General features: G+C 45.0%; 1 protein-coding gene across 1 annotated transcript in view; it reads left to right on the top strand.

Annotated features, from left to right (window-relative positions):
• LOC308312251 (NBAS subunit of NRZ tethering complex-like) overlaps positions 1–21,795 on the top strand; it is a 98,141-nt gene that overhangs the window by 69,554 nt on the left and 6,792 nt on the right. Inside the window, 10 exon segments of the mRNA XM_080794629.1 lie at positions 1,857–1,973; positions 2,461–2,584; positions 2,726–2,802; positions 3,314–3,451; positions 4,669–4,892; positions 6,327–6,437; positions 13,602–13,870; positions 16,574–16,920; positions 20,603–20,818; positions 21,775–21,793. Of these exon segments, the coding sequence (XP_080650755.1) occupies positions 1,857–1,973; positions 2,461–2,584; positions 2,726–2,802; positions 3,314–3,451; positions 4,669–4,892; positions 6,327–6,437; positions 13,602–13,870; positions 16,574–16,920; positions 20,603–20,818; positions 21,775–21,793 (1,642 nt within the window).

The raw sequence follows: 21,795 nt of genomic DNA on the forward strand, positions 1-21,795 counted from the left end.
CATATTTGTACTTTAAATCAAGTTCATTCGGGGTGAATACTTAGTTTAGTCATTGGTTAGACATGGGTTAAAGATGGAGTGCCACAATTTTTGTATTTTTCCAGTTTGTCATGTGTCTATGAGGTGACAGTACTTCATTAGACACCCTGGAGTCGTGTTTATGTGCAATAGTGTAATAACTTTGTATTTAGGGTTTTATTTAGGGTTAGGCTGAACCCTTGACAGGCCAATGATATAAACACTGATAGTGTGACGCACACACGCACCTCCCCCTCTATATATATTTTTTAAATACGACAACCTCTGTGAGCGGAGCTGCCTGCCACATACACACATGTGAACTGAATGGCGCAGCCAGTTTGCTGCTCTGTGCCTAACTGTGTGGCAGCTTTTCTAACGGTAATTTCACACATTACCAGTTCACAGCAGAGCAGGCTGTTTTTCGTTAGATTGGAAGCAAGTAAATGTTCACGTCAGGTCCACAGGATTAATCAAGGAAACCACAACAAACCAGCCTTATAGGCTAGCCTATACTGCTCTGCTGTATAGTTGCTCTTGCTGTTCTCAAGGAGTAGGTTTTTTCTTTTATAATCGCAGTGGTCGGGCTTTGATACAGAGTATAGTGTCACAGTGTGCATTCTTGTTGGCTGTTGTAGTCAATATGTAGGTCCTAATACTTATACAATGCTGTAAAGTCAAGAATTAGAAGTATCTGTTGTGTCGCGCTGGAAGTCATGTTGCCATGTCTGGCTATTACTAAGCGACTTGGGCTTGTTTTCATATAAGTAACTTTCAGGGGAGATGTGGTTGACTTGACTTGGTTCATGTGAAGGACCCTCAGATTAATATGTTGTTAAAAGGATTGGTGTTGTTGAAACGTTTTCATAAATATTCAAGGCAATTTATGTGACTTATTTTGGTTGCTTGTTTCTTTAAATCAATAAAGGACAGTTCCAATGCCAGGGTGCTTAGCTGGAGGAAATCAATAGCCTACAATATATTGGCAAATTATTCATGCTAAATGATCTATCAAACTAATTGTTTCTGCTGTTAAACTATGATTTAATTGGATGATGAGCTGAGCTGATTGTAACAATAGGGTCAATATAATTGTAGGAAATACATAAATGATTAAAAAAAAATGAGAAAAAACAGATCTGATATGGTATGGATGCGTGGATTATAGGCCTATACATGGATGGTGGCAGTATAAGTGCATAATGGTGCTTATCCGATATATGATATCAGAAATATGGGAAGTGTTCACTTCTAACATTCACAAAAACATGAGTTTCTGTTACATTACAGACACCAATTTGTCTTTTTGTAAACAAAAGGGCGGAGCCATGGGCTGTCCTTTTATAAGGAGGGGGGACTAGGACAAGTTGGTGGTCTAAAAGGCGGAGGGACTGGATTAGGTGGGTGGTGATAAGGTTAAACTCACGCATACCTAATGAACTGGTGGGTGTGTCCACATAAAACCATAATTTTAACAAATACTGTACACTTTTTTTGAAAAAAATATACCTCCTTATATAACAATAACACCTGATCATGTTTAAGGGTGGAAAAAAATCACGGCACTCCATCTTTAAGGTTAGGTTTAGGGTGAGGGTTTGAGATAGGTTGTAGTTGTAGGACTAATGACTGGTCTAACCAACAATGACTAGTCTAAACCAAAAACTGCCTAAACTAAGTACTGCACCCGTTAATTCAGATTTTCTTTCTGGCCGTGACAGCGCATACTACATACATCCACCCAAGCTAAAGTATAACATAATGCATAAAACACCAACAAGGGGTTCCCGTCCTGAATGGGCTGCATATCCCGTCCCATGCTCTTCGCGTCTCCTCAGGGTACCAGCGGCGACTCTGATGGAAACCCGGAAGGGGCGGTGCCCAACGCCAGCCTAGAGAGGCAGGGCTGCAGCCCTTTCTACCAGGACCTGGTGGATGATCCCTATGTCGACCAGGTGAGTAGCGACGGAGCTTGTTACTTTACTTTTGAACCCATTTAAAGCCTAAGGACGATTCTACAAATGTCTTCTAAATCCTAACAGTTACATCCTAACATGTAATTGGCCGCCGACCCCCATCTGAAAATATGATGTTCCAGGGACCACCCCCAGAAGCAAAGATTTGAGTTCGCTCTGAAATAATATATTATTCAAAGATTTGCGCCACATTTTCACGATAAAAATAAAATCGCCGATCGCAGAGCTCGTATCGAGACACTCGGTGCCGCGCTACGAGCTTGTAATGTAGATCTGCTATTTTTCAATAGCTAAATATAGGCTATAACATAATACTTAAAACACCAAAAGGGGTTCCCGCCCAGAATGGATTCATTGATAACGAGCACCTTAACGATCAGGCTTATAGAGCCGGGATCTTATTGACCATTTTCATTTCAGAGTCAGGACGTGTATGTATTTATATATGTATACGTATATATTTCAGAGTCAGGACGTGTACGGGTCCTTCAGCACGGTGCCTCAGGAGAACTTCGCCGAGGTTCTGCTGAGAACTGGCAAGCTGGCCGAGACCAAGACTGAAGGACAGGCACCGTTCCCTGCTACCGAGGGTACTCGCACACACACACACACACACACACACACACACACACACACACACACACACACACACACAGGCAGACACACAGTTATATGTATTCAACGCTCTTTAAATAGCTGCATATTTACCTCTCTCTCTGTGTCTCTCTCAGTTTTGTTGCAGTTGGCCAATGATGCGTTTCCCAGGGACATGACGCTGGCACTGGCCTACTTACTGGCCCTGCCACAGGTTGGACACACACACACACACACACACACACACAGTCACACACACACACACACACACACACACACACACACACACACACACACACACACACACACATATTCCGTCTATCTTGGGGCGGCCACAGCCTCCCGTGCCAGAACAAACGGGCATAATGAAGACTGGAACTGAAGTATGGATATAGTTTCTCAGTGAAGGTGCAGCCAGTGAAAGAGTAGAGGTGAACTCTGGCCTCCACATCATGAAAGGAGACCAGCAGACCCTCCCCATAATCCACAAACACTCCCACTCTCTGGACCTTCTTTCTTACAGGGAGGAGGACATCAGGGTCATCAAGAGCATTATTCTCATTTCCATTCCCCAACCCTATAGTCCAGTAACCATTGAAGTGTAGTTATAACAGAGGGTGGTACGAACATGTTCCCCTCCCCTCATACTCTCTCTCTCTCTCTCTCTCTCTCTCTCTCTCTCTCTCTCTCTCTCTCTCTCTCTCTCTCTCTCTCTCTCTCTGCAGGTGGTGGATGCTAACAGGTGTTTTGAGAAGCAGAGTCACTCTGCCATCTCCCTCCAGTTGGCTGCATACTATTATTGTCTGCACATCTACACACACCTGCTGCCCTGCTTCAATGACGACACTCACACCCTCTACCAGGTCAGCGCCGTGTGTGTGTGTGTGTGTGTGTGTGTGTGTGTGTGTGTGTGTGTGTGTGTGTGTGTGTGTGTGTGTGTGTGTGTGTGTGTGTGTGTGTGTGTGTGCCCGTCCGTCCGTCCGTCCGTCCATACAATTGGACCCGGTCCGAAACGTGACCGGTGATTTCAGAACCGAACCGCTACGGATCCGAACAACATTCTAATTGGCCGCACCCGCCCAGAACCGGCCCCCGAAAGTTTTGGATACGGTCCGAAGCGGCGCAGAGAAGGATTTGACTGTTTGGAACTGGTTCCGACCAAAACGGGCTGATCTGATCCGATATAGATCCGGACCCATAGTTATGTTCTCTGCAATATCATATGCTTCAACATGACATGAGACTGCTCTCTATGAGCGACGTGCACACCGCCTCTCAAGAGGGTTGCACACTTGCATAGGCTAATATTTAATTAGTGCATTTTAGAGCACCGACATTCTTACCAGAGCTGTTGACAATCACAGCAAAACTGTCCCACATTTTTCCTCCGGGGTGGAAAGCCTGGTGACGCGAGGTTAGTCCCACATTGCTCGATGCTTTGCGTTTCGTTTCGGGAAGGCATATTTCACCATTTCAACAGCCGATGTCAAAACTAGCTTGTTCTGATCAAAAACGCAGCCTGGAAGAAGAATCCGAGTTAAATGGAAGGGCTGTTTTTTTCCTGTTTACTTCATCGCACGGCAACCGGAGTGATACAGACGCGTGCAGAACAGCATTATGAAACGCAATCAATAAATATAAAAACACACCTGTGTGAAGTGAGGGGCAGTTCATAGAAAAGAATACCAGCACTCAAATGTTATGATTCTTCTTTATTTTTCATTTCTCCCAGCAGCAAAACAACAGGTATTCCTCAGCGTAAATATGAACAATAATGGGAACCTGGGTGTCCCGAGTGCACCCATCTCTCTCTCATATTATTCTGGGATTATGCTGGGGCAGAAACTAAAAATAAATAAGAATCCTTTTGGATATAACATCGTGAGTGCTGGTATTATTTTCTATGAACTGTAATATCTATCTGAACCGTGCACCCGTCACTTTATTATTTTGGACTGCTCAATCGAGCGCTTGCTTCTCTTCCTTTCTTGAATCGAGGGGGGCAAAGAAACGACATCCAAGACGATTTCGGGGGGCAAATAGCATTAGCGCTTGTTTTCTCCCGCTGTCTCCCTTACAGGCCGACCCCAAGGCTCTGATCCGATTGGTCACGCAGCACGTGTCGGCGCACTGCGACTGGCCGGAGGAGCTGGAGAAGCTGATTGGCCAGCTGCGTGCGTACAACGAGCGCCTGACGGATCTCACGCAGGCCCAGGTGCTGCGAGGGCTGGGCCGCGGTGTCCACGTGGCGCGATTCAGCTCTGACAGCGACTACAAGAAAGAAACCATCCTGGGCCTGGCGGAGTGAGTTATTAATGTTATTATAGTCAACTACAACTAATACATGGGCCTGGCAGAGTGAGTTATTAATGTTATTATAGTCAACTACAACTAATACATGGGCCTGGCAGAGTGAGTTATTAATGTTATTATAGTCAACTACAACTAATACATGGGCCTGGCAGAGTGAGTTATTAATGTTATTATAGTCAACTACAACTAATACATGGGCCTGGCAGAGTGAGTTATTAATGTTATTATAGTCAACTACAACTAATACATGGGCCTGGCAGAGTGAGTTATTAATGTTATTATAGTCAACTACAACTAATACATGGGCCTGGCAGAGTGAGTTATTAATGTTATTATAGTCAACTACAACTAATACATGGGCCTGGCAGAGTGAGTTATTAAAGATGGAGTGCCGTGATTTTTTTCCACCCTAAAACATGATCACAGAGGGTTATAGTGCTTAAAACGTAACCTGTCGTTCCTTGGCTGGGAATGGGTTGAACAGATGGTAGGTTAGTAGATTGTTGATGACTATGTTTTATGTATTAGATGCATTTCCATATGGTGTTCTTGCTTACTGTAAATCACTCTGGATTAAGAGCGTCTCCTAAATGCCTAAATTGTAAAGTGTGCGTGCGCGTGTGTGTATGTGCGTGTGCGCGTGCGTGCGTCATTGCTTGCCCCACACCATAGAACAGATCACTGAAACACTGTCGCACATCTTGAACGGCTGTCATGCATACAAAGGAATGTACTATACAATAGCACGCCATGATAGAATAGTGGAACTCATAGCAAAGGACATATCAAAACATACATCTTCAGTGAGAATGTACAAACATGATTCCATGGTCATTCCATCCATGCTCCAACTCTGTGATAACCCAGACATAATTTACATATTTGACAGCTAATACACCAGATGATGTTGTGGTCGATGAAGAGTCAGGGACGTGTCTGTATTAGAGATGGCCTGCGCCTTTGACACTAGCCTAGAGGAAGCCTTTATGACCAAGGTCATTAAATACCAACCACTTCTGAATACCATCTCAGAGCTGGGCTGTAGGTGCAGACTATGTGTTTGTATATTCGGCAGCCTAGGGCATTATACCCACAGACTGGAGTGGTTGTTAGAAGGTTCCAACAACTCGGGATGCCCAAAAAGGAGGCAAACAGGCTGGCAGAGTATTGTGGTGTCTCTGCTATTATCGGCAGCCATCATATATGGCGGAGACGCTGCTACTTATACCCATAGATATATGCTGTGAGTGACATGCCCATTGTAACACATGCCATGATTTTGTAAGTGTAACTCTACTGCGCCTTTACAATTTGTGTCCTTGTATGCATCTCCTTTGTGTGGACATAAATAAATGGTTAACGTGTGTGTGTGTGTGTGTGTGTGTGTGTGTGTTTGCGTGTGTTTGTGTGTGTGTGTGTGTGCAGGACCCTAGATGACAGCGTGTACAGGATCTCGTTGTCTCTCGCCCAACGCTACAACATTCCTCTGTGGGAGGTCTACATGACACACCTGGAGTTCCTGTTCACGGACAGCGGGTACGCTCACATGCACGCACGCACGCATAGTTTGAAATCAGCAGCTCAGCTTGTCGACACCATCAGAGTTCACAGTGCCTACTAGAGGTGGGATAGCCTCGGTACCCAGGCTTTTTAAACCCATTTTGGGCGGGAACCCCTTTTGGTGTTAGCATTATGTTATGCTTTAGCTATTGAAAAATAGCAGATCTACAAGCTCATAGCGCGCGCTACGAGCTTGTAGGTCTGCTATTTTTGAAAAATCGAAGAACCACTGACATGAACATAGCTTTTTCAGAAAACTGTCAGGATGTAGAAGATATTTTTCGTTCGCATTCGCATTCGCGTTCGAAAAACAACACTCGATGAACAAACCTAAACATTCGCTCATCCAGTCATGCAAAACCAGAACTCTGTGTATGATATGTCCGAGAGACTTCATGGGCAGCGGTGGTGTGTCACCGCTGTTCTATCCGACCGAACAGTAACAAAGCTGCAGGATGCCAGAACCCTTGAGCTAAAAGATGAACACTGGCAAATTATTGAAGATGTCCTACCTGTTTTAAAGAAGTTGAAAACTGTGACCACCGTTATGTCAACAGAATCAGAGGTGTCCATTTCAAACATTTACCCCATCACCTTCAGCCTCCTGAACAAACACCTAGTGAGCTCCACAAATGACACCCCAAAAGTGGCAGAGTTCAAGGCCAAGGTAAAAAAAAATCCCTGCAGGATTGCATGTCAGTTGACACGGCTGACTTAGTCTCAAAACCAGCCCTGATCGCCACCACCTTTGACCCTCGCCATAAACACCTGCCTTCCTTCACACCAAGGCAGAGAGACGCTGCGACAGCCAAGCTGAAAGAAATCTGCGTTAACGTACAATTGGAGAATTCGAATCAACAGGCCGATGATGAAGGTGAATATTATTGACATTTATTGTATTTCTTTTGTATACTTTAATTACTTTTTGTGTTATCCCTTTAGCACCACCACCATTTTATAATTTGTAGTTCGTACTGCAGTACACAGTGACAGGCACTATTTGCAAACTGTTCAAATATAATAAAGTATTCAATCAATTAAAGGTGTCGCAGAGATTGGCCCTGCAACTGATGAAAAGGAGGAGGATCGTGAGGAGGAGGATCGTGAGGACGAGCCGATGGCTGCTGCTGCTGCTGAAGTGGAGAAGGAAAGTGCCATGCGTCAGCTCCTAGGAGAGGACAGAAGTGGACAACTACATGAGAGACTGTCCCCCCACATTGGAAAGTAACCCACTTCAATGGTGGAAAGCAAACCAGGCCCGCTTTCCGAGGCTGGCCATATTAGCGAGGCGTTACCTTTGCATCCCTGGAACCCTCGGTTCCATCCGAGAGGGTGTTCTCTGAAGCGGGTCTTGTAGTCAATAGACTGCGCACAAGGTTAACCCCTGAGCATGTGTGAGCATATGTAGATTTTTTTAAATAAAAACCGTTAAACAATTGGGACACTGTGATGCTGCTAATAAGGTAGGCCTGGTCTTTATTTTATTTTGTTAATGTGCTACTGCGGCTGGCAGTGGCTATTGGCCTATGGCCCCAGAGCGTCAAACTCAAAGCCTAAAGGCCGCTATAGGCACAGAGCAGGCCTGCCCTGTTTATTTTATTATCCACTCAAGTATTCCAATTTCCTCTCACAGTCATACTGATTAATATATATTTTCGTTTGACAATGTTTTGCTGTTAATTATTATATACCCTTCAACCGTTGCAACTTGTTCAATTATTTTATATTAGTTTTATTTATTTTAGCGTGTCATGTTTACATGGGACTGGGAGTTGATGTTCTGTAATTGGCCTCAAGTGGCTGTGGGCCTGTGGCCTTGCGCTGCTCAATGTGCAATGCATGTGTTTCTACTTTTGTTGAAAAGCACAGAACTTGCCGATTTAATTTATTGTTTTGTGTAGGCCAATGCTTATTTAGTAGGCCTATTGTATATTAGCCTATATAGGCTATTCCTAATCCTTCCTGACCGGTCCGCGATATGCGTATACTGTAGCCTACGCACTATAGTGCACTGATTGACAGCAGGCCGCGTGACCGGCATGATGATTGTATTTAATCCTCCCGTTTCACTTCTAAAATAAACACCATATTTCTTATGGAAAACAATGTGTGTAATTCTTCTTCTTCCTCGTTGTAATATTGTTATGTTTAATGGTTAATAGTGCACATTGTATTATGAAAAAAAACTGTATTTGTCTATTTTTAATGGGTAAAATAGCGATTTTCTTTTCTTAACGGATAACGGTTAATTATCCGGCAAGTCCTGGCGGTAACCGGTTAATACAATCTTTCCATTTGGTCATCCCTACATCAGTGATCTCTGCTGTGTTCTACCGGGGGGGGGGTGAATAAATGCCCTTTGACGAAGTATTCCGTCAATTAAAATCCAACCATTGTCTGCCTTTGTCGGAATTCATGTCATCGTTAACGTTATCGATATGAACCGGTTTTGCTTCAACGGATTCGCACCAGGGAAAAATGTGCGTGCGAATCCCATCGAGTCCCATTTAAAATAACGATTTCCCCTCGCCGTTTTCTCAGTACAGTCCGTGAACCGCAATCGCTTTATATGATAAAGCGGTGAAAAGGCGATGTTGGCGCCGAGCGCCATATGAAAAACGGGCGTGAAAAGGCGATATCGGCGATAAATGAGGAAACAGTGACAGCATATGATATGTTTTCATAGATATATATATAAGAAGGCTAGATGGCTCATCACCCGCGCTCTGGCCAATGGAGAGCGACGTTGCTACGTGGCGGCCATCTTACCTCCGGGCAGCATAACATTGTGTCTATGGGGCATGTACTTTTCTAACATTGTGTCTATGGGGCATGTACTTTTAAATAACCATAACATTGTGTCTATGGGGCATGTACTTTTAAATAACCATAACATTGTGTCTATGGGGCATGTACTTTAAAATAACCATAACTTGCTCAAATTTCCAACCGATTTTCAAACGGTTTGGTTTGTTATAAGCGCCAGAGATGTGCTTTTCTACGACGTTCATATAACTACAATTAAGCAGATAGGCGTCCTGAATCATAGCCACGTTAAAGTTCTCAAACTCTGCCCCAAGCCCGGGCCGAGCCTCGGGCTCTGTGTTTTTCCGCGATTTTGTTATTTTTTTCTTTCATTTTTTAAAAGAGTGTTATTATAATGAAAATAGCAATTCTGTTATTTGTGTAATGTGATTGTGTATACATGTATTTATTATGAAGAGGGCTGCGCTAGGCGATTCACTTGTGACAGGAGGAGGACTGGAGACGGGGGTCGCATCGCACTGGCATTTCAGACTCAGAGGCCTCGTACACACATCAGGCTCAAAGCATTGAGCCTGAGGCGGCCATGAAACACAGACAGAACAGATCATGTCCGTCCGGCATGTGTGTACGAGGCCAGAGCAGCATGCAGCCTGCCCCACAGTCCTGCACTGCACACAGGCAGTACAGTAGAGAGAACAGTGAACGGTGTGAGACTTGCTTGCTTGCCTTGCTACCGCTGGTTTCCCTCTGGTTTGCGCACCAATGAGCTACTACCACCAGTTAACTTGCCAAGTTGCCATATGCTTAAATATTTTATAAAATCAATCGGATTATCACAGCTGAAGAAGCGTCAGAAGGTTTTCGTCATGTTGCACTGAGTCTCGCTAACCCAGCTGGCTGCGATGAATAAAACCTAATTATTAATCAACGTCACCAAACGATCCATGGTGATACAGTATATAACTTAAACGCTACACGTAAAGCAACTTCACTTCAGAGGAAACTAAGGGAGGGAGCTGCAGCAGCTATTGTTGTTTACTCACCAGTCACCACCACCACTGTATGGAATCCATTAGAATGATTGGAAATGGAAGTTATGGAACATTAATAGCCTATTCTAACGTGAGTTACATACATCCTTTATTTCGATAAATCCGTTGATCTCCGTTCTCACTTTCACACTGAAACACGGCGCCGCTGTGCCCGCAATTTAGTGCTGCTTTTTTTTCTCTCATTTTTTTCTGTCTGGCTTTTGGCGGGCTTCGGGCTTAACATCATACTATAATTCTGGGTGCCTGCCATGCAATGGCAGAAACACAGGTTGAAATCCGAAACCAATACTTAATAATCGTATTCAAGACACGAAACTTTGACGTCTATGGCCGGCCGCACGGTTTACCAAAGCCCCACAATATATACATCGAAACGTGCGGCTCGGCCGGGAATGGTGTGCTTGTGCTTTTCTTTCCGATTCGAGTTACCGTGCCGACGTAATTCGCAATAAACGACGCGAAAAATGCCCCATGCAAAGTCAATGGGGAAACGCGGGTAAAAACAGAAAACGACACGTTACTTTGGAGCCACATTGCTCTTGCACACTGTTACGTAGACACACGATTTAAACGTCAAACAGCACAGGAGGCCATCGACTTTGTCCTGGTTGAGACGGAATTCGAATACGTTGCACGGTTTGCCCGCTATCGCAGTTCAAAGTGTGTGTGGTCTGAGCAAAAATCTCGACTTAGAGTGTCGCACGCCCAGAGAGAGACCGGGTCAGAGTGAGCAGCCAGTGTCAAAACTGTAGCGAAATTCTCCGAACAAATCGTCCTCACGGCCAAAATATTAACTTTACACACATGGGTTTCGGTAATTCTGTAGCCTCACTCGTCCTCTTTCCCCCAATGTCACAACCACAGCCCAGATTCATACGGTATGTGAACTACAGCCCTGAAAGCGACAGGTGTACCATCATAATGTGTCATAAGACGCCATGTTAACTGCCTGAATGAGTCAGCAATTTTTTCATCACAAACACAATTTCTTAACTCGCTCTTATAACCACGTTTTTTATCGTACCAATACCACGATCGCACACGGCGTACCTCAATGTCTCGGGTCACTCACGGCAAAAACAAAAATCGCATTCGACTTTTACTTTTTGCGCTAGAGCAATTTGTTCGGACCGTATATCTGAACAAATTCAGCATAACAAAAAAAAGGGGTTCCCGTTCAGAATGGGTTAACTTTCAATAGTGGTGGCATTTGCATAGACTAGCCCAGCTGAAATTGATACATTGTTAATGATTCACCCTTCACACACGCGCCCACACAAACGCACACGCACGCACATGCACACATGTGCACGCACACACACACACATTGAAAGTCAATGAAGAAAATTGGGGAAACACGTAACTCTGTCATTTCTCAACCGTTTCAGATGCGGGGTGGCTCGCCGGAACCGGGCCGCCCCCCTGAGAGAAACCAAATGGACACACACACACACACACACACACACACACACACACACACACACACACACACACACACACACACACACACACACCAACACACAAACCCTCTCTTCCTATTGGCTGGCCTTAACACAGCTATAACTTTTGTTTGCAACATGCTACAGTCTTGAAACTTGCTCCATGGACTTGGACCACCAATAGGAGCACGCTGTAAATGTTTAATTGCTTAAGCCCCGCCCCTCTGTCTTCCTATTGGCTGGCCTTTACACAGCTCTAACTATTGTTTACAACATGCTACAGTCTTGAAACTTGCTCCATGGACTTGGACCACCAATAGGAGCACGCTGTAAATGTTTAATTGCTTAAGCCCCGCCCCTCTGTCTTCCTATTGGCTGGCCTTTACACAGCTCTAACTATTGTTTACAACATGCTACAGCCTCAAACTTTGGTACATGGACGTAGACCATCAAGAGGAACAAGCTGTAATGGCTTAATTGCTTAAGCCCCGCCCCTCTGTATTCCTATTGGCTGGCCTTTGCACAGCTATAACTTTTGTTTGCAACATGCTACAGTCTTGAAACTTGCTCCATGGACTTGGACCACCAATAGGAGCACGCTGTAAATGTTTAATTGCTTAAGCCCCGCCCCTCTGTCGTCCTATTGGCTGGCCTTTACACAGCTCTAACTATTGTTTACAACATGCTACAGCCTCAAACTTTGGTACATGGACGTAGACCATCAAGAGGAACAAGCTGTAATGGCTTAATTGCTTAAGCCCCGCCCCTCTGTATTCCTATTGGCTGGCCTTTAAACAGCTATAACTTTTGTTTGCAACATGCTACAGTCTTGAAACTTGCTCCATGTTGACCACCTCTCACACACGCGCACACACAAACGCACGTGCACGCACATGCACACATGTGCACACAAACACACACACACACACACATTGAAAGTCAATGGAGAATATCCGGGAAACATGTAACTTTGTCATTTCTCAACCGTCTCAGACGCGGGGCGGCTCGCCGAAACCAGGACGCCCCCCCCTGAACGAAACCAAATGGACCCTTACAGCTCAGACATCTTAGCATGTTAGCATTAGCATGTTAGCATATTAGCATGATAGCATGTTAGTATTAGCATGTTAGCATATTAACATGATAGCATTAGCATGCTAGCAATGCTAACATTCCCAATAAACTTAGACAAATTACCCCATTGAAAGTCAATGGAGAGACCTGGCTCACATGTAACACAATGGATCCTTCTGAGAGGCTAAATGTCATCAAATGGTGGTCCGTGGCTCAAATGCTGCACAGACTTGGCGAGCTTCAGGCACCCAGTAAAATGTCTTGAAATTTTGTTTCTAGTTCTAACAATGTCTGTCTGTCTGTCAGAAACATCGCCTTATCTCATCATTGCCTGCACCAATCACTCCCACTTTTCACACAGGCATTGACCATATGAATATGGAGGTCTTAACGGAGCCCTTTTTTCGATTTGACACATTAATGATTAATAATGAATTTATTAGTGAATTAAAAATGCGCCCGGGCGCAGTACCCCCCGCGGCAAATATCTCACAACGGTTAAGGGCTAGTTATGGTAATCTTTAGGGTCGGGCCGACCCAGTTAGGGTAGGGTCGGGCCGGGGCCATAATTTTTGGGCCCGCTGAGAACTTAAAGCCACGTTGACAACGTTTGTAATACACCAACCCGTTTGTAAATCCGTCAAGATTGGAGGGAGTTATGACCGTTTTTGTTTGAGCTGCCATTGAACATACCGTACTGTCACCCCCGTAGCAAGATGGCCGCCCGGGTGAACTATACATCAGAGACTCCGCCTAGAGCCACCTATAGCCTTCATGTATGTCTATGTATGGTGTCTCTCTCTCCTCAGGCTGTCCACCGAGGAGCTGCAGCAGCGAAGTGACCAGCTGGGCCTGCCGGAGGCGCTGCGGGCCGACCCCGAGGCCTTCCGCCGCCACATGACCAAGTACGTCCTGCCCAGCGTGGCGGGCCGAGACCTGGAGCGTCTGCTCTACTACTACACGCTGCTGGAGGCAGTGGCGGCCTGCGGCGGCGGCCAGCCACGCCCCCAAGACGCTGCGCGCATCACGCCACAGTCGCACCTCAAGCTGCTCAGGAAGCTCCGCGCTGTCGCCACCGGTGAGCTATCTGTCGGTCTGTCTCCGTCTCAACAAACGTTAACCCATTTATGACCTGAGGTCGATTCTGAAATAAAATGTATTCTAAATCCTAAAAAAAATCAATATGTTTCTATGTCAGTGAGTGCTCACTCTGAAAGAATATATATTCAAAGATTTGCGCCGCATTTTCATGATTTTTCAAAAATAGCTGATCTGCAAGCTCAGTGCCGCCCTATGAGCTTGTAGATCTGCTATTTTTCAATAGCTAAAACACCAAAAGGGGTTCCCGTCCTGAATGGGTAAGATGTTCCACTGTTACGTTCTTAAGGTACACACTGGCGAATTGGTGACGCGATTTATTCGTGCGAATAATTCACATTCTTTTTAAACGAATTGAAGTCAATGCAAGCTTCCACATCAGTGGCGAATGTGCAAAAATGTGACAGTTTTCGCTCTTTATGTGTTCGCTCTGGTGTCGAATTTTGCAGACATTCGCAGGCGAACTGCAACACCTCTGACCAATCAGAATGCAGCCCAAACTGCGTTGCTGTGTATAAACAGTGGCGTACCGTACAATAGCTGTCCACAGAGCAGCAGCCGGTCCGCGGGTCCGGCTAAGCAGGTCTGGATAGCACAGCAGCACACGCTGTTGCACACCTCCCCTCCTACAACTGTGTGTGTGTGTGTGTGTGTGTGTGTGTGTGTGTGTAAAGGAAGGAGAGGTTGCACAGCTCGTAGTCACGAAAAACAAAAAACATCTATTATAGACCAACGTTTCGAGAGGAGAGGAGGAGGAGAGGACATGGAGTGGAGGGGTGTGAATATAATCGCACAATACGCGTTGCATTTATATGTGTACAGACGCGACTGAATTCGCCGGGCAAATATTTCGCATTTTTTCGGATCGCTTATTACTAGCATTGCGTCGCTAATTCGCCAGTGTGTAATGACCTTTAGCTTACGCATGTTTCATGATAACTACTTTTTGCGTATGTGATGTATTGCCATGCTTTTTTGTGCTTGCTTATTGTAAGTCGCTCTGGATTAAGAGCGTCTGCTAAATACCTACATTGTAATTGTAATTAAAAGTCCATAGACTTTGCTTGGCCTATGACGCAATTTCGGAAAGCCATGCATTGCCGGGGGACTTGCACCCCTCCAAAAAGGGATGATGTTGTTAGTGCGGTTGCCCTAACAGGGCGACAAGACTATAGTAATTACCCGACTATATGTGACTACATTTGACTGAGAGACTTTTTTTAATTTTAAATGAAAGCAGGGAATCATAGCTTCAAAATGACATATTGGTTGTTCAGTTTGGCCCACCAGTTTTGGAGATATGGCTTATAGAGTAATGTCTTGCAGAAAACAACGAGTTGAGAAAACGGGCTTGAACGGTTCACTTCTGTGGTCTCTAACATTACACCTAGCTACATGTTTAAGCATTTATTTCATATTTACATGTCGATTTCAGCTCTGACACTTATTTCAGACATGCTCTAGTATGTGAAGTCTGTTTGTGCTATAAACAGTTCAAAGGCACTGCTTTGAAGGAAGTCAATGACTTCAAGTACCTGGGCTCATGGGTCAACTCAACCGAACAAGACCTGAAAGTGAGGAAGGCCCTTGCATGGAGGGCCCTAAACGGCATGGCCAGTGTATGGAACTCCAACCTCCCCTGTCAAACCAAACTCAGCTTCTTCTACGCAACGGTAGAGTCCGTTCTCCTATATGGCAGTGAATGCTGGATCTTGAAGCCAACCCTGCAGAAGTCTCTCGATGGGTGCTACACCAGAATGTTGCGGGCAGTACTCAACATCAATAAGAGCACACATGTTACAAACACAACTCTGTATGATGGAATGCCAAGGGGTGAGCCAGAAAATAGCAGCCAGGAGAAGGAGACTAGCAGGACACTGCCAAAGACACCAAGAGCTGCCAGCCAGCAAACTAGTGCTGTGGGAACCAACACACGGGCACCGGTCACGAGGACGTCCCACGCTAACATACGTGGATGTACTCAAGAACGACGCAGGAGCGCAAAGTACCAACAAACTGGCCAGATGTATGGAGAACCGGGATGACTGGAAACGACGATGGAGGGCTCGTCTGAGGACGACCTAGAGAGAGACAGCGAACGTTTTTAACTCAAATCTTTGCTCCTGGGGGGATCCCTGGAACAACATTTTTGTTCAGATGGGCCTCAGCCAGCAGACAAATACAGATATTTTTTGGGTCCTTGGCATGAATGTTTGAGAACGACTGACATAGAGTCAAGGGTTTTTGAGTGGTGCAACCACTCCAAGAAGCAGCATCAGCAGCACAGGTAACTTCAAACAAGCTGTAAATGACTTGAGGGACAAGGCAAGAAGAGCTTTCTGTGCCATCAAAATAAACATCAAGTTAAACATCCCAATACAAACCTGGCTAAAGATACTAGACTCTGTTATAGAACCCATTTCCCTCCATGGTTGTGAAGTCTGGGGCCCACTTGCCGATCAAGAACCGGAAAAATGGGATAAACACCACATTGAAACTCTGCATGCAGAATTCTGCAAATCCATTCTCTGCATCCAACGGAAAACACCAAACAACGCATGCAGAGCAGAATTAGTAGTTAGCAGTTCCATTAATAATGATTAATTTGTGTTGTATTGTATGTTATCAAAACTATCTCTGCCTCTCTCTCTCTCTCTCTCCCTCTCTCCCTCCCTCCCCACAGGACTGGACTATCGTCAGTTGACAGACGAGGTGTCAGACCCGCTGCTGGCTCTGTCTCCGGTGCTCACCAGTCACAACGTGTTGTCCATCTCCAAGCTGGCCGGCCTGCTCCCGCTGCCCGGCGGCGGCGGCGAGGCCTCCCGCCTGTCGGCCAGCGCGGTGCACGGCGCCTGGCTGCACAAGCTCTTCTGGACGGGAGACCCCCACCTCCTGAAGAGACCGCCGCAGAGCCCGCAGGACTTCCTGCACGCCTACGACGTCTGCGCCAAGTACCTGGAGAGGCTGAGCCCCGCCCACGCCGTCGGCTTCCTGGACGATGTCACCTTCTCCCCCGAGGCGGCCGATAAGGTGAGTCCACTGAAACTATGAGACGTCACCTTCTCCCCCCCAAGGCGGCCGATGAGGTGAGTCCACTGAAACTATGAGACGTCACCTTCTCTCCCCCGAGGCGGCCGATAAGGTGAGTCCACTGAAACTATGAGAAGTCACCTTCTCTCCCGAGGCGGCGAGATAAGGTGAGTCCACTGAAACTATGAGACGTCACCTTCTCCCCCGAGGCCGGCCGATAAGGTGAGTCCACTGAAACTATGAGACGTCACCTTCTCCCCCGAGGCCGGCCGATAAGGTGAGTCCACTGAAACTATGAGACGTCACCTTCTCCCCCGAGGCGGCCGATAAGGTGAGTCCACTGAAACTATGAGACGTCACCTTCTCCCCCCCGAGGCGGCCGATGAGGTGAGTCCACTGAAACTATGAGACGTCACCTTCTCCCCCGAGGCGGCCGATAAGGTGAGTCCACTGAAACTATGAGACCAAAAATGTTCCTCGAATACCTTTTTACTGACGGAAACTACATGGAAACTAAATGGAAACTAAATGAAAACTAAGCTACGATGACTAAAACTAAGGCGATTTTTTCCCCTCAACTACGTTTTTTCACGGACGGAAACTACATGGAAACTAAATGAAAACTAAGCTACGATGACTAAAACTAAGACGATTTTTTTTCCTCGACTACCTTTTTTCACGGACAGAAACTACATGGAAACTAAATGAAAATTACTAAAACTAAGACTAAATATACTGACAATTTCGTCAACAGATAAAAACTAGAACTGCACTCTGTCAAGTGCATACTTGCTAGTAGGCCATACATGGCCTACTAGTGCGCAAGCATAGCGTGCAAGTACTTTCGACCGCTACAAACTGTCAAATCTCAGTAATGACTACTTGTGCCTGATACGGCAGTGGTGTCAGATTACATACATGTATACATAGGAGCAGGGCAAGAATTTCACGGCGGCCATGGCCATCGTTGCCCCTCTCTTTGGCCGTGTGCCCCTCGAAAAATTATATGCCCATACGGCCACATGGCCGCGGTGCCCCGGCGGCGCCCACAGCAGTTAATTTTACCGTTTTTCCTCTGCGCAATTTTCCAGTCATTACAGTAACCTTCCCCAGCCGTCTCGCGCAGACTTGTATTGTCTGTATTGTAGTTATTTTGCCTCCTCCTCCGCTCCATGCACGCATGCACGCACTGACAGCTCTCACTCACTGACACTCGGCCCCGCTGGCGCGGTGCTTCAAGATTAATATCACACAGAGCCTGTGTGTTAAGACCAACGTGACTCGTCTTCATGGATATGAACTCACAAAACAAAATCACGCAACAGCATAGACTGCAGGACTCCTCCATCATTTACCACGCTATCGTCTGCTATGTTAGTTGACAGAGTAAATTGTTTAAACAGCCAACGCTGGCCACGGCTAATATCGCTAGCCAAATGCTAGCCAAGCACTCACTGTACACCACGCGTCGCTTGCTTAATAATCATTCATTTCTGTATCAATGCGGACATAACGTGGTAAATGTTCATAAGCACACACTTATACAAAAATGCTTTTTACACTTGACTTATGTCCAGAGTCCTCAGTCCTGCAGCCCCACAATGCTACAGTATATGCCAGTCTAGACTTAAAATCTACATTTATGTTATTCAATATATTACTTTAGCACAAAATATAGGCTTTTCTAAACCAAGCCCTCATTCAAAAGTTATGTAAGTAAGTAAGTAAATGTTATTTATAAAGCACCTTTCGGAAAACAAAGTTAGAAGGTGCTGAACAATTTGCACAGTATAAACAATAGAAGAAAATTAAAAACAAGGAACATACATATCACACAGTTGTGACTATAGCAGAACAAAAACAAACAAGGCAGAACAGAAACAGGGCTATACAAATGAATGTAAGCTGTCTGTCATTGCATTTTCTGTGAATTAACTCACAGTTTCTCAGCCATTTTAATTTTAAGGACCCCCAAATTAAATGTATATGAATTAGCCTAGGGTGACAAGGTCCTAGGGCATTTCATTATGATTTTCATATTTGCACTGGGACCCCATGTTATAGACATGTTTACAACAGTAGCTACTTATATTTTGTTATTTAAAGCTGTGATTATTTATTTAAGAAGCACTGTTCTGAACCAAAGTTTAAGCTAAAATAATGATGACCGGGGACTTAAAATCATTGTTTTAATGGATGGCCTTCATGCACTGGCATTTGGCCTTGTGTCCTCAAAAAGTTGACCACACTAAAGGCCAAGTGGCCTTGCCCCTAAAAGGATGAAATTCCAGGCCTGCATAGGAGCATTACTTTTAATCCTCCCAACACTAAAACATATCGTCATTACGTCACCATCGAAAACCAATTACACTCAGGCATTGGGTCCTTTAATCCACATCTTTATTACGTCATCATTGAGGGCTAGTTATACATATATGTATATGTAATTTGTAAGTTGATTAGCGGTATACTGTGGTTACTTTGCGCCGTATGCACCGTCCCAGCCGTCCCGCCAATTTTGATGCGTATGCACCATCCCAGCAAATTACGTAATGATTAATTGTGCCTGATACGGCAGTGGTGCCAGATTACATACATAGGAGCATTACCTTTAATCCTCCCGACACTAAAACATATCGTCATTACGTCACCACCATCGAAAACCATTGGTTTTATACATACATAGTAGGCCTATATGTATAACTAGCTCTCAATGATTACGTAATAAAGATGTGGATTAAAGGACCCAATGCCAGAGTGTAATTGGTTTTCGATGGTGACGTAATGACGATATGTTTTAGTCTATCAGGCACAATTAGTCATGTCATTTGCTTGGACGGTGCATACGCATAAAAATTGGCGGGACGGCTGGGACGGTGCATAGGAGTCCCGGGCGAAACTAGTACTTGCGCGCTCTGCTTGCGCAAGTAACTAGACTACAACTAGACTAACACTAGGACATTCCAGGTGACTAAAATATGACTAAAACTAAATGAAAACTATTCAAGAGACTATGACTAAAACTGCCAAAAACAACACTGTGGTTTTAGTTTTTTGGCAGCAAATTTTGATTTTAGTTTTAGTCATACATACTCTCTTGGAATAGTTTTCATTTTCAGTTTTAGTCACCTGGAATGTTTTAGTGTTTAGTTTTAGTTGACTAAATATCATGACTAAATCTACCGTTGATTTAGTCGACTAAAATGTATTTTGTCGGGCCTTGATGCTGTCGTAATGGCTTTACACATCAAAAAGCAATCAGTCCAAAAGGGATAGCACCAAAAGAAAAGTCCTTACGGTCTTGTTTCCACGTAGGCCCTATGCAATCAATTCATAGACATCATGTCTATGAATTGATTGCATATGTCTAAGACATGACAAGATTTGTAACAACAAGATTCAGTATCAACACAGGTAAAGAAAATATAATTAAAAATTCAATATCACATGATAACTAACAGCACTGTAAGTACAGGGAGGGGGGAAAGGAAGGGGGCAGATAATTTCCTCCCTCTTGGGTCCCTTCATGTTCTAGGGATGTACCGATGAGACATGTTGGCCGATATCGGTATTCGATATGGCCGATAACCGATGTCGATATGATCTCAGTCTGTAATTTTGGTTTATATACACTGAATGTCTGTCTGTCTGTGACTGTCTCTCTCTCTCTCTCTCTCATCAGCTCGATGTGGAGGTAAGGTCGGAGGTCATCCGTCGCTCCAGCAGAGCGCTGCGTCAGCTGGAGGAGAAGTGGAAGAAGAAGAGAGGGGGAGGCGGGGCCACGGAGGAGGAGGAGGGGCTTAGCTACGAGCAGGCCGTCGCCCACCTGCGGCAGTCCCAGGCCCACCTGGAGACGCTAGGCCACGCCTTTGTCATGTCACTCAGAGACAGCCCGGAGGTAAGCTGCTGTGTGTTTTCCTGTGATTAATCTCCATCCTGAGCGTCGAGCGTTGCTATTTGATAGGACGGAGACCTCTGTTTATGGCGCTTAGGGTTATTAACCAGTATGGAGTGCTTCACAGTGTCAAAAGCCTTTTGTAGGTCCAGCATGACCATGCCGCAGTATTTGCCAGCATCCACCTCAACTTGAGTACTGTACTTACAATGTGTCACTTTGTGAGCTTCTAGATTGCCTAGTTTCAAAAGATTGTGTACACATTTAGCAATATGTGTACTTTAAAGGACCTATGCTGGTAATTCAATTTATTTTTTTATTTTGTGTTTTTGGGCTTTCCTATGTGTTTTCTATCCCCACAAACATGCACATTTGAACAATCAAACGTTCTCATCATAAGGGGGCTTTTGTGGAAATTACTCTCAGGAACAGCTCAACTGATTTGGTCATATGCGTGATGTCATCAGTATCACCCTACTTTGTATGATTTCTCCTCCTTTTCAGTTCCAAATTTGCATTTCCACTATGTTTACAATGTCCACCATTGTTGATTTTCCAAGCTGGCATGGAATTTAAACAAGCCTGGTTTTATCTAGCATCAGTATTATAACGACTAGTACCACCTCATATCAGGACATTGTGGTACTGCGTCAAAAGAAGATCTAAATAACGTCAAATAAAGGCATGGTTCTCTCTCTCTCTCTCTCTCTCTCTCTCTCTCTCTCTCTCTCTCTCTCTCTCTCTCTCTCTCTCCTCTCCCCCTCTCTCTCTCCGTTTATATCCTTTCTCTCTCTCTCTCTCTCTCTCTCTCTCTCTCTCTCTCTCTCTCTCTTTTCTTTCTTTCTCTCTCTCTCTCTCTCTCTCTCTCTCTCTCTCTCTCTCTCTCTCTCTGTCTATCTGTCTATCTGTCTATCTCCCTCTCTCTCTCTCCCCGTCTGTCTCTCTGTGTCTCTCTCCAGGTAAAGGTCAGAGGTTACAGT

Source organism: Protomyctophum bolini (assembly GCF_963924005.1).
Source record: "Protomyctophum bolini genome assembly, contig: SCAFFOLD_58, whole genome shotgun sequence".
Taxonomy (NCBI): domain Eukaryota; kingdom Metazoa; phylum Chordata; class Actinopteri; order Myctophiformes; family Myctophidae; genus Protomyctophum; species Protomyctophum bolini.